This window comes from Ictidomys tridecemlineatus, chromosome 3, assembly GCF_052094955.1.
Source record: "Ictidomys tridecemlineatus isolate mIctTri1 chromosome 3, mIctTri1.hap1, whole genome shotgun sequence".
In the NCBI taxonomy this organism is placed as follows: domain Eukaryota; kingdom Metazoa; phylum Chordata; class Mammalia; order Rodentia; family Sciuridae; genus Ictidomys; species Ictidomys tridecemlineatus.
Genome location: NC_135479.1, coordinates 296,600 through 309,420, shown reverse-complemented (window position 1 = coordinate 309,420; position 12,821 = coordinate 296,600). Strand labels below are relative to the sequence as shown.

Genomic DNA, 12,821 nt, shown 5'->3' with positions numbered 1-12,821 from the left:
CCCTGGTTTGCCCTGCTGTGGACCCGACTCCCACAGCCACGGTGGGAAGGAAAACGCCGCCGAGTTAGGAAAGCGCAGACTCAGAGGGGCCACCAGTGGGCAGCACCAGTCAGAGCTGCAGGCCCCAGGACCCAGCTGCCAGCCAGGCTCTCCCTGTAGGAAGCCTGGGGGTCCATGGCCTGGGCACAGAGAGGGGAGGGGGCAGTGGGCGGACCGGCCTGTGAACAGCGAGGCTCACCTTCACACACACACAAGGCCCAGCTGGGAATCACCTGGCCAGGAGTCCTCGGAGGATGCAGGCTGAGAACCACCCATCCAGAGCCCGCTGCAGAGCACACACCAGGTGGCACACGTGCTCCCACACCAGCGGGCGGGTCCCCTCCCTCACCAACCCCACAGTCCAGTGCTGACTGCTGTGAGCCCTGGGAGGCCTGGGGAGGTCCAGGATGCCCCCTCCTCCCCGTTGTGGGAGAGGCCTTGGCCAAGCCTGTCAGGTCCCGCCATGGGCTTCCAAGAATGAGGCTCATGTCACAGAGACTGCCAGTGGGCCACCCCACTGTCCTCCACGTGAGCCCCTTTCATGCTCCACCGACAGCCTGCTCCCCAAACCCACCAGCACCCTGAAACTTCAGGGTTCCTCCCTCCTGAGCTATGGGCCCAGGAGGCCTGAGGTGACCACGCTCCCTCATGCTGAGGCTCCCTTTACACACTGTGGTCCTACTCTACCCCCGGGTTCCTGCAGCAGACCACAGGGGCGGGGAGGCTACCCACAGCCCGAAAGGCAGCCCTTCTGCAGTCATTTGCCTTGCTGAGTGACGTTTGAGGATGTCCCTGATTCCTTGCAGCGCATGGAAGGGCATGGGAGAGATCCGAGGCATTGGGATCTGAGATAAAAGAAGAGCAAGAAAGCCAGAGCTGAGGCTGGGGGCTGTGAGCCCATAGCATGGGGAGGCCCAGCCTCTGCTTTTGGGAGCACTGCTGTGGAGCACGCAGTTCCACCTGGCCTGCTCACAGACTCCACGTGCACCACCACTGGCACCGAGGTGAGCGTGAAGGGGTGAGCGTGAAGGGCAGAGCCCAGGCAACGTACGACGAGATGTTCCTTTGTGAGTTAGTGCAGCTGAGCCAGAGCAGACCCTGGGCACCAGGAGCCTCATCCGCCCTGCAGGAGCCTGGTGGCAGGGAAGAGCAAGGGTAAAACTTCATGCTGCTGTGCCTAAAAGCAGATCCAGATCCAATGTGCCCTGGCACAATCTGCTCACCCATACCATCACCAGGCTGCAGTCCAGAGTGCTCCCAACAGGCAACAGTCTCGTGCTGCCTCCGGTTCTCTACCACTGCGTATTTGCTTCTTTCTAGTTTTTGGTTGGACACAGCCTCATGTGCCTTAGTGCAGAGATCCTTTTCTGGGATACGAGCAGCAAGCTCCAGGAGCCCCAGGCCTCAGCATTTTCTCAAGTCCCTGACAGAATGCCCAGGCGCACTATCACCACTGACACCTGCCTGCTTAAAACATGTCTCTAATTTGGTTTTCAAAAGCATCTCGCTAACTTCAATTGTACGTGATTAAACACTTATGTGTTTTTAATTTAATTTGTCTGACCTGGACCTCTGCAGGCCACCCATCGCTGTGCGTTTACATCCATCTTTCTGCCAACGTCCGTGGGCTCTTCCCATTCAGCTTGTAATCTCAAGTATCCCATCTACCAGCATTGTGCCACTTTATCTCCACTTGGTTTGTATTCTCTGTGGTGCAGTTTTACACTTTTATTTCATCTATCAGGGTTGATTCACTACTTGCTCTGGCAATGAAGTCGCAACAACCCATCAACTCACCTTTAAGTCTGATCAGAACAGAGAAAAATGGTTTTCCAGAACCAAGCCAAGGGCTGGGGTTGTGGCTCAGTGGTAGAGCGCTTGCCTAGCATGCGTGAGGCACTGGGTTCGATCCTCAGCACCACATAGAAATAAAATAAAGGTCCATCAATGTCTTAAAAAAATTTAAAAAAAATAGTAATCAAGCCAAAATGTACAATCACTACTCAACCAACATGTACACACTCATTATAAACACAACCAAAGAGGTACTTACTGAATCCAAGAAGCAAAGGTAAGACCCTGAGCTCTGTGCAATTGCTTGATTTTTAGAATATCCAACTGTTGGAAGAAAGAGAAAAAGTTCTAATAATTCAGTTTCCAACTGCATGAAGCTGAGTGTACTTGACACTCCAAGGGACCTAGGGACAGTCTGCGTTCCCCAATCGGGTCGGCGCTGGGAACCCACAGTGAGGACATCAGTGGAGAATGCCCCCACACAGTCATGGACATCTTCCATGGACCCACCGGGCCCAGGAAGAGCTGAAACCAAGGGAGAGCGCCTGGACCAAAGCTGCTCGAGACAGGGAGGAACAGGAAGGGGTCTGCAGGCACACCTGAGAGTCAGGAACCCGCCTGCACAGTACCACCTCAAGAAAGCCAAGTGCTTGCATGTCGCGCCCTCACAAGGAGGTCTGACCTCCTCTGCAGGAGAAGAGCCTGGGTCCCGCTTCAGGGGCCCTCAGCAGCTGGCATGCAGTGAGAGGTGTGTGGCTGTGCGGATCTGAATCTTCACCTGTGTGAACCACAGCACTCCTGAGCACCCCCGGCCCACCCAGCCTTCCCTGCGTGGAACACATCCAGGGAAGTGCTTCTGTGAGAAGCTAGCAGGCACACTGCACTAACAGTGCCCGGGCTCCCACGCACGGTCCCCACCCCCAGCCTGCCTGGGAGGGGTCTTCCGTGAAGGCCAAATGAGCCTGGTGACCAGACAGACAGCGTCATGGTTTGCCACCACCTTTGCTGTCATTCGCAAGGGAAGATGCACAGCCTCTCAGCCAAGGGTATCGAGGACCTGTGACCAGTTTCAGAAGCAGTTGGCTCTGCGTGCTTTGGTCCACAGCCAGGGTTTGAAGAGTTCTTTACTTCAAACCAAGTGAAGATTATGAACACAGAAGTGAGTTTCAGAAAACATTAATGTCTTCCAGCCACACAAGATGATGAAGACAATGACGATGACAACGGCAGAAACATCACTGACCACTGTGGGCGCCCCCGGTGCTGACCAATCCTTGCCCAGGGCGGAACTTTAGAACAGCAGCTCTCGACCCTGTGGTCCCTCAGAATCCCCTGGGACGTTTCTAAAATCTCCATGCAGGACTGCACCCCAAAGGGGACAGCACTCAGCACTGGTTCCTAAAGCTCCAGGTGACTCCAACATGCAGCCAGCACTGGACCATTTCTTCCAGCAGAGACGTGGCTCTGACCCAGGGAACCTGTCCACCGTGACAGACCTCACCGGCCCACGGCCACCTGCTCAAGCCCAAGCAGCGAGGTCTGTGGGAAACTGGGCACTCTGATCTACTCGTGCTAAGGGTACAAGGCTGACCGTGAAAATAGACAGGAATGACCCAACAGCACGAGACCTCAGAATTCCAGAGCATTACAGGAAAAGGTACCTAGATAACCAGAGTCGGACTGGCAGGAGATTTCTTATCAGAACATGGGACACTAGAAGATAATGAGGAATTCCTTAACATTCTAAGGGAAGAGATTTTGCCGTAGAACTCTAGACCCGGGCAAACTGTCAACTCAAAAGGCTGCCACAGCCAGCCACATTCCAGACACGGGACATTATCCAAGGCATTGGCTCCTGCAGAGTAACAAAGAAACATAAAAATAAAATTTAAAAAGAGAAACAAACAACAGCACGTGAGTAGATACTGCAGGAAGAGGAGAACCAAGACCTGCTGAAGGGACCAGGTATAGACCGCTACCAGTGGGCGCCCACGAAGATGCGGTGGTGAGTACGGGCCAGGAGGGGCTGTGTGTGGGAGGACGCCTACCCTGATCCCCACCACGAGCACTCAGAGAGGAACTCACAAACACACAGAAAGGAAACGGACGGGTGGCGACACAGGCTGGAGGGACGAGCGCTGTGAGAGCCCAGAAGGCACAGGGCCGACGGCAGTGCCTTCCTTTCACAAGCACGTGGCGCCCCGCCAAGAGCAAGTGGCTGCAGCTCCACCACCAAAGGCAAGGGTGGTCAGGAAGGGCATCTGACACAGCAGGTAACAAAGGAGAGCCGGAGTGGCTGCGCTCGCTCGGACAGCACAGGCACCAGGTCAGAGTCACCGTTAGACAGAAGGACATCACGCACTGACAGGTCCGTCGAGGAGATACAGATCATCAACCACCCTCCCACAGGGGGCCACCAAGCACAAGGAATGGGGGGAAGAGGACGAGGGAGAAGGACAGTTTCCCCAGCAGCTGCAGTCCCCAGTGCCTCTTAATTTAGGAGGGACAGACATCCAGAGAGGTCCCAGAGAGAGCACCGCAGACCAGCAGCAGTGCATGCTGTGCCCCAGAGCAGGAGCACACCCCCTCGGTGCACGGGGGCACCCTCCTGGATGCCTGGCGCCAGGACACAAAACCATCAACCAAAAACATAAGAATGTCTCTCTGACCACGGAAAAGTGAAACTCCATTTCAGTCACAGAAGGAAGACAAAATGCAGTCAGTGAACACTAAGCACCCACTCTTACAACCCACAGGTGGAAGAGGAAAGCACTTGGGAAATCAGAGGTGCCCGAGGCCAGGGGGACAGGCAGGGCACAGCGCGGCAGCACTCGGCGTGGTCGGTGGCTGCAGAGGCTGCACAGAAGGGGTCTTGGCCCCCTGCCTGGCCCCTCAAGGAACCCAGAAAAGAGGAGCATGTGAAACAGACAGCAGGGCGAAGACAGGAGAGACCGCAGTGAAGACGCAAAGCGAGACCAGCTGGACAAGGCTGGCTCCTGGGGGAGAAGGACACAGTGACAACACGGAGGAGAAAGCAAGAGTCAGACGCCGGGCGTCAGAGGTGGTGGGCCAAGTTCAGAGATCTCTTATTTCTCGGCCCAGAGACACAGACACCTGAGTAGACTATCAAAGACAGAGCCTCAGGGGCCACGTCCTCCTGAAGAGGAGCCTAGGACAGCAGCTTCCGGTGAGCTTCCCAGAGGAGGAGCACTGACCCGTGCCAGGACGGAGAGAAAGGCCAGGAGAGAGCTCCTCCTCCAGGCTGGGTGTGCACTGAGGCGCAAGCCACGCACACCGCGGAACCGGAATGGCAGTGTACGCCCCAGTCCCCAACAAGCACTAGCAGACCGAGTCCAGCACCCATCTCCACCCACAGGGAGGCCCCCCAGGCCAGCTGTCATCTCCACAGAGCCAGAGGCCACCTGATCACCACAAACACAGCGGAAGAAGCCGCTGGCAAATCCAATCCTGTTTCATGATTTTAAAAAAATCTGGCTAAAATAGAAAAAAGAACTTCCCCTTCCTCATTTATAAAACCCACAGGGAACATCACATTTGACAGTGGAAGACAGGGCTGGCGTGCAGCTCAGGCGCAGATGTGAGGCCCTGGGTTTGAGCGCCCCCAACCTGGGAAAGGATGAAAGGTTTTCTCTAAGATCGGGATAATAACAAGGGTGCCCACTTCCTTTATCTATCTATCTATCTATCTATCTATTTATTTTTTAGGTTTAGGGGGACACAATGTCTTTATTTTTTATTTTTATGTGGTGCTGAGGATCGAACCCAGCGGCCCGCAGGCGAGCACGCTACCCCTTGAGCCACATCCCCAGTCCAAGGGTGCCCATTTTCACCACTGCTATTCAACATTCTCTAGAAGCTTTAACTAAAGTAATTAAATAAGAAAAAGAAAGAAAAAATCCAAATCAGAAAGGAAGAAGTAAAACTCTAAACATGAAACTCTAAAAGCCCACAAGAAGAAGGAGGAGGAGGAGGAGGAGAAAACTATTAGCTAATAAGTTTAGAAAAATTTTAGGATACAAGATCAACACACACACACACACACAAAAAAAAATCCTGGTTCTTCTATCTACTAAAAACAAATAGTCCAAATGGGAAAATTCAGAAATGATTTACAAAAAAGTATCCCAAAGCTCTGGTAATTCAAACTGTGGTACAGCAGAAGAGCAGACGCACAGACCAGCGGAATAAAATTCACAGTCCAGAGAGGAACCCATACCTCTGTGATTGATTGGTTCATGGTGTGTGTGTGTGTGTGTGTGTGTGTAGTGCGAGGATTGAACCCAGGGCCTTGTGCACACAAGCAAGCACTCTACCAACTGAGCTATGTCCCTAGCCCTGACTGATTTGTTCTTGAAAAGTAAAAGGACAGTCCAATTCTTAATCAAATGGTGTGGGAACAACTAACTACAGACAAAAGAGGAATTTAGACCCTCATCTTCTACCATTTATTATCATTTTTAAAAATGTGTACTAACTAGTTATACCCAACAGTGAATGCACTCAGACCCGTCATACACAGACGGAGTGCGACTTCTCATCCTTCTGGCTGTACATGATGTAGAGTCCCACCAGTGCTCCCTCTGGGGTGCACGTGACAAAGACGTCTTCCCACTCTGTTGGCTTTCTCTTCATGTTATTGACGGTTTCCTTTGCTGAGAAGCAGCTTTTTAGTTTAATTCCACGCTACTTATTGATTCTTGATTTTGCTTCTTGTACTTTAGGAGTCTTGAAGTCAGGTCCTAAGCTGACAGGATAAAGATTTGGGCCTACTTTTTCTTTTTCTTTAATAAAGGAAGTACCTTTTTAAAATAAATAAATAACCATATATATATATGGTTTTTTAGGTGGACACAATAACTTTATTTTATTTTTATGTGGTGCTGAGAATTGAATCCAGTGCCTCATGCATGCTAGCCGAGCACGCTACTGCTTGAGCCACATCCCCAGCCCCTACTTTTTCTTATATTAGGCGCAGGGTCTCTGTTCTAGTCCTTAAGTCTTTTTTGAAAAAAAAATTTTTTAGTTGTTGATGGACCTTTAATTCATTCATTCATTCATTTATGTGTGGTGCTGAGATTTGAACCCAGGCCTCACACATGCCAGGCAAGTGCTCTACCACTGAGCCACAATCCCAGCCCCATAGTTTCCAAGTCTTTGGTCCACTTTGACTTGAGTTTTGTGCAAGGCGAGAGAGATAGGGGTTTAATATCATTTTGTTACATGTGGTTTCCAATATTCCCAGCATCATTTGTTGAATAGGCTACCTTTTCTCCATTGAATGATTTTGGCACCTTTGTCTGGTATGAGATAACTGTATTTATGTGGTTTGTTTCTGTTGTCTTATATTCTGTACCCTGGTCTATGTGTCTGTTTTGGTGCTAATACCATGCCATTTTTTTTTAACTATGGCTCTGTAGTATAGTTTAATAAGGTCTGGTATTGTGATGCCTCCTGATTCACTCTTCTTGCTAAGGATTGCTTTGGCTGTACCTCCTACCGTTTATAAAATTCAAAATGGATCAAAGACCCATAAAAGAGCTAGAAATATAAAGCTCTTCGAAGAAGATAGGGTAAATCTTCATGACTTTTATTTGACAATGAATGTTTTTTTAGATATAACTCCAAAAGCACATGCCACAAAAGAAAAAACAGATACACTGGATTTCATGAAAAGTAGAAATTTTTATATATCAAAAGATAATTATCACGGGGCTGGAGTTGTGGCTCAGTGGTAGAGCACTTGCCTGGCTGTGTGAGGTACTGAGTTTGATCCTCAGCACCACACAAAAATAAGTAAATAAAAATAAAGGTATTGTGTTCATTTACAACTAAAAAAATTTTTTTAAAAAAGATAATTATCACAAAAAGTAAAAAAAAAAAATAAGAATGGGAGAAAATGTGTGCAAATTACATATCTAATAAAGCTTTAGTATCTAAAACATTTAAAGAGCTCCTACAATCAAACAATAAAAGTCAAACAACCCAATTTAAAAATGGGCAAAGACTTAAAAGACATTTCTTTAAAGATATACAAATGGTCAACAGGGACATGAAAAGATGCTCAGTCACCGGGCAAATGCAAATCAAAACCACGAGAAGCTCTGTACCCACCAGGATGACGACTGTGATGACGATGATGACAACCACCACAGACAAGGGGACTTGGTGCCCCGGGAGGTGAGCGGTGCAGCTGCTGCAGGAACAGCATGGTGGCCTGTGAATCAGGCCGCTGGCAGTTCTACTCGAAGGCATACGCCCAAAGGACTTAAAAACCAGTGCTCAAGTAAAACCTGCACCTGGATGTTCCTGCTAGCCCACTCCCGGGAGCCAGCGCCCCCATCACTGACGGGATAAGCACATGTGGCCTGTCTACGACTTCCAGTAAAAGGGGGAGCGCCAACACTCAGTGGCAAGCACTGAAAAAGGGGCCAGGAGCAGGAGCCCCAGGCCCTTTTGACTGGCTTGGTGCCAGGCCGGTGCATGGGCAGTCCGTGGGGACAGAGGAGGCCGCAGGCAGAGCACCACGTGCCAAGTGGCCCCCAGAGCTTACTTCCCAGAGTCCCTGAGGCACCGCGGAGGCGCTGTTGGTCAGGGCTGCCTCCCTGCTTTCTGGGGTGCTCCTGAGAGGCAAAGGACTCTCTGGCCTCCATCACCAGGCTCTTGAGACTCCACCCCCATGCCTCAGTGCCTCTGAATGGCCCCATCTCCTAACACATCACAAGGGGTGAGTCTGGGGTGCACTGATTGGGGAGTGGGCACCAACACGCAGACCATGGCAAATAAGACACTGAGGTCCAGCTGGCCCTGGACAGGCAGCAGAACTGACCACCACCAGCATCTGAACAACATGGAACTCACTGCACTCTGGAGGTGACAAGGAATCACGAATCACTTACTCACCTCCTCGGGGAGAAGGAGACTCGTGGCCTCCAATGACCACCAGGATGCCTGAGTCCTCCAGCTTGGGTCTCCACTTTTCAATTATAGCCATAGACTTATCCTGGAAGTGGGACATTGGTAGGTCAGGAAACCTCCCTGGAAACAGTCCAGCATGAACTGTACGGGGCTGTCACCCACGAGAACGCCCACAGGTACCTTACTGGCATCATTGAACACAGAGAGCTCCATGGTGCCTTGGAAGTCCTGCTGCAGCACAGACTCCAAACATGCATCCAGCCACAGCTCCGCATTGTGGACGGGGAGGATGACAGACTGGAATTCAAAGGCATGGGTGAGCAGGGTGGGAGAGCCCAGAGGCCCCCTAATCACAGCGCCAGTCCTGACCTGCAGAACCAAGAGCAAGACTCCCAGCATGGCTACGCCACACCACAAGGAATCGGCCAGGAGCCAAGCCTAGTGTTCTTTCCCTGAACAGTCCTGTCGGCTCTCCCTGGACTCGCAGATGCTGGCAGAGGGGGAGAATCAAAGGATATCGGGGATCCCCAACTGGTGGTCATCTCAGGTTCTCAGTCTTGGTCAGAAACCACTGTTCTGGTTAAACAGGGATCCGGGTACAATGGCTGGCCCCTGGCTGAGTGGGGCACCTCTGCCAAACCGAGGTCAGAGACGGCAACCAAGGAAGCCTGAACACCCCCTGTAGGAGCAGTGTGTGCTACCAGGCTGGCTGGCACGCCCTGTCCTCAGGAAGCCCCACAGGAAAACGACTCCTAAGAACCTACCTCCAACAACTACCACAGGAGACGGCCTTGGTTTCACACATTACCATAGTGATACACAAGAGGACCACCTCCTGAATGAGAAAGCCAACAGGAGCAAGGCCAGGCCACGTCTGGACACATGGACGTCCATGCCTACGCTGCTCAGGGACACATTGGATAATTCCACTCAGACATGACTTTAAATCACTAAAAACATAGTTATGAACAGCTCACAGATGTGTGTGGAAAATACATTTCACAAAGTTTTTACAAACGAAATACCACTTGAGGATCTGATCCCAGTGACACCTCCTCTTGCTTATGTTTACATCCACGAGTTCCATAATTTATTTCCAGATTAACTTTACTTAGGATCATCCTTTTTAAAGGAACAGGATATTTTTACTTTTTCAAGATGTATAAGGTATGTGAATTCCTGTCAGTGATGCACCTTGATTAATCTGCCCCCAATTTCCGTAGCACTGGCATGAAAGATACAAGCTCTACATGGACCACAGCAAAGCTGTATCCACTGTTCAGTGCCGGGGTACCTGACTCCACGTGTGTTCTACTTCCCACACTGCAGCAGATGTGGGAAGCAGATGCAGGTGTAGCTGCCTGGTGTGCAGGACAGGAGCTATGGGCAGAAGCACCAGGCAAGAGATCCTGACCAGGGGCTGGGGATGTGGCTCAAGCGGTAGAGGCGCGGGGCACTGGGTTCGATGCTCAGCACCACATAAAAATAAAATAAAGATGTTGTGTCCACCGAAAACAAAAAAATAAATATTAAAAAAAATTCTCTCTCTCTCTCTCAAAAAAAAAAAAGATCCTGACCACAGTACAGTGCAGGCAGAAGCCTGGGACTGCAGCTACAGTGCAGGCAGAAGCCTGGGACTGCAGCTCAGGGCTAGTGTGCAGGGCAGAACTGTCAGAAGTGGGTTTAGAGCCTAGAGCCCAGGGTAGTGTTCAGGGGAGGAGCTCAGACTTGGGGCTTGGGGTAGTGAGCAGAGCAGAGCTCAGGCCTGAAGCTCGGGGTAGCGTGCAGGGCAGGAGCCGGGACCTGGGCTGGAGGTGGTGCACAGCGCAGTGTGCAGGGCGGGGTCGTCCAGGGGGTGCGCGGGGCAGAAGCTCCGGGGAGCTCTGGTAGATGCGCCGCGCACAAGAGCGGTCGCCACCGGGCCAGGGGCAGTCCCTCCGCACAGGAGGTTCCCAGACTCGGGAAAGGAAGGGCCGCGGGGGCGCGAGCAGCCTAAGGGGACAGACCCCGCGCCACCACGCGCCCGCCTGAGACCGCGGAGGGGAGGCAGAGTGGGTAGTGGGGACCGCCATCCCCGCGCCCGGCTGGCACCTACCACCAGGGGCAGCTGGCCTGGCCCGGCCGGGTCCCCCGGGCGCTGCATGGCCACCCCGCCGCCACCGCAGCCACCGCCGCCGCCCACGCCTCTAGGCTGCCATCGCGCTTTGGCCGCCGGCGCGTGCGCGAGCTGCTCGGGCAGGCGGAGCCGAGGCTGGGCCGCGTACGATTGGCGGAGAGACGTGTCGATCTTGCGGGGGCTGGCGTCCGGGTGGGCGGGGCCTCGGGCCGCCTCGGCTCTGCAGGGCGGGGGCGGGCGGCTGGGTTGCAGGGCCCCGCAGCCGGTGCGGCCTGCTGGCCGTTCTGACCTCCTGGTGGGCCGGAGCCGGCGCCCTCCCCTGAGGGAGGTAATCGCGAACGGAAGCCTGCAGCTAGTACCGGGCGGTGAAGCACCTGGTGCTGGAAATCCGAACCAGAGCCCTTCCGAGGTGGATGCGTGCACACTTAGAGGAAGGGGCTTCAAGTGCTGCGGGACCTGCGGGTCTGCGCTGAGCCCGGCCGGCGGCGCTGGCCTGCCGGAGGAGGAGGTGCACCTCCAGGCGCGCAGCTCCCACCAGCCCGGCGGCAGGCTTCCTGCCCAGCGAAATTGAGGGCCTGGGCCCTGGGGGTGGCCCGGGGACGCGCAGCGCGCGGTGGCTGTCCCCCTGGGGGAGAAGGCCCTGGAGAGACGGGTGTCCTGAGCACCTCCTGGTGTGGGAGGAGCGGTGGGCGCCTGGACGGGCCCAGACAGGGCTGGGGCCTCTGACTACTCCCATGAGTGACCTACTTGCGTTCCTTTTGCAAAACAGCAGATTTTTCGGACTTATACTTGTGTCTCCAGTTTCTCCGAATGGTCATCTCAGTGTATGCCTAGAAGTGTATTTTAGGGTGGCACATTTTGTTCTCCCACACCCATGGCTGGAGAACTGAGTGTGCCCACTAAGCAATGGCCCCTCTTGTGCCCTCAGGAGTGACCACACTTAAAAATAAATAGCAGAAGGTGGCCAGCGCTTTAGGGGACTGCAGTGCTTACCCACTGAAACACCTCCAGGCAGGGAAGGCAGGCCTGTTTTCCCAGGGAGCAGCTATCCCTCGCAGTTCAGTGGAGAGCTGGAACCTTTAGTCCATCTGTTGGCTTGAGTGGAGGGAGCACATGGTGGCACCCAATCCAGTTCCCACAGGTGGACTCCAGGCATGCCCACACCTTTTCCTGCCCTGTGAACCAGGAAGTCCTGTGGCCCTGCATGGAATAGAGGATAAAATCTCTGTAGGTGGCTGACGGGCCATAGAGCCACTCACATGGAGTTGCAAAAAACCCCGAGAGCCCCATAGTTTGTAAGATTTTCTCTGATCAGCATCATGCCACCTCCTGGGTAGGCTGGCCTCATGCAAGGTTTTGCTAAGTGCATTGAACCTACTGAGTAAGCCACAGTTAATGAGCATGCCTGTAAGCATCACTTCCATGAAAGTCCTTTTCTTTTAGGATCATGGCTGGTACTCAGCAGCAGAGTGCTTGTCTAGCATGCATGAAGCCCTGGATTAGATCGCGATATGGCCAAAAATAAAAATAAATGAAAATTAAGGTCAAATACAAGCATTTTGCAAATTATTATAACAAAGCCAAACACATTTGAGCATCGCTTCAGATTTTATGTCCCCCACCAAATTGCAAAGCCTATTCTACAATTGAAAGGCTTAAGTCAGATAAGTAAACTGCAACCTTATTTTCACACTTACAGACTGAGAATTTATGTTCAAGGATCTAATGGTCTCTTGGATTTGGCATTTTAGGAGTAGATTCATGGCTTAGTAGAAATTAGCATTCTAGCTACCAGAATGCACCCTGGGTTCCAGATAAGGGGTCAGAGATAAGGAGTTGCAGATGATTCATGATGTTCAGAATTGAGCTTAGTTGCCTGAGACTTCTTCCTGTGCCTCTCTTGCAGCCAGAAACTTGCTTCCTACTGCCTCTGCCA

At 52.5% G+C, this 12,821-nt stretch overlaps 1 protein-coding gene across 8 annotated transcripts in view; it reads right to left on the bottom strand.

The window, feature by feature from the left end:
- The window catches only part of Qtgal (queuosine-tRNA galactosyltransferase), a 37,043-nt gene extending 25,443 nt beyond the window's left edge, over positions 1 to 11,600 (bottom strand). For 6 of the 8 annotated variants that reach the window (XM_078041333.1, XM_078041334.1, XM_078041339.1 and 3 more), the window contains exons 1-4: positions 10,865 to 11,600; positions 8,950 to 9,066; positions 8,755 to 8,854; positions 2,093 to 2,157 (exon numbers count right to left, since the gene is read on the bottom strand). In XM_078041333.1, the coding sequence (XP_077897459.1) occupies positions 2,093 to 2,157; positions 8,755 to 8,854; positions 8,950 to 9,066; positions 10,865 to 10,912 (330 nt within the window). In that variant the 5' untranslated portion in view covers positions 10,913 to 11,600. The remainder of the gene's footprint in view (positions 1 to 2,092; positions 2,158 to 8,754; positions 8,855 to 8,949; positions 9,067 to 10,864) is intronic. The other 2 variants (XM_078041337.1, XM_078041338.1) reach the window with 2 other exon arrangements.
- Positions 11,601 to 12,821: the final 1,221 nt, after the last annotated feature.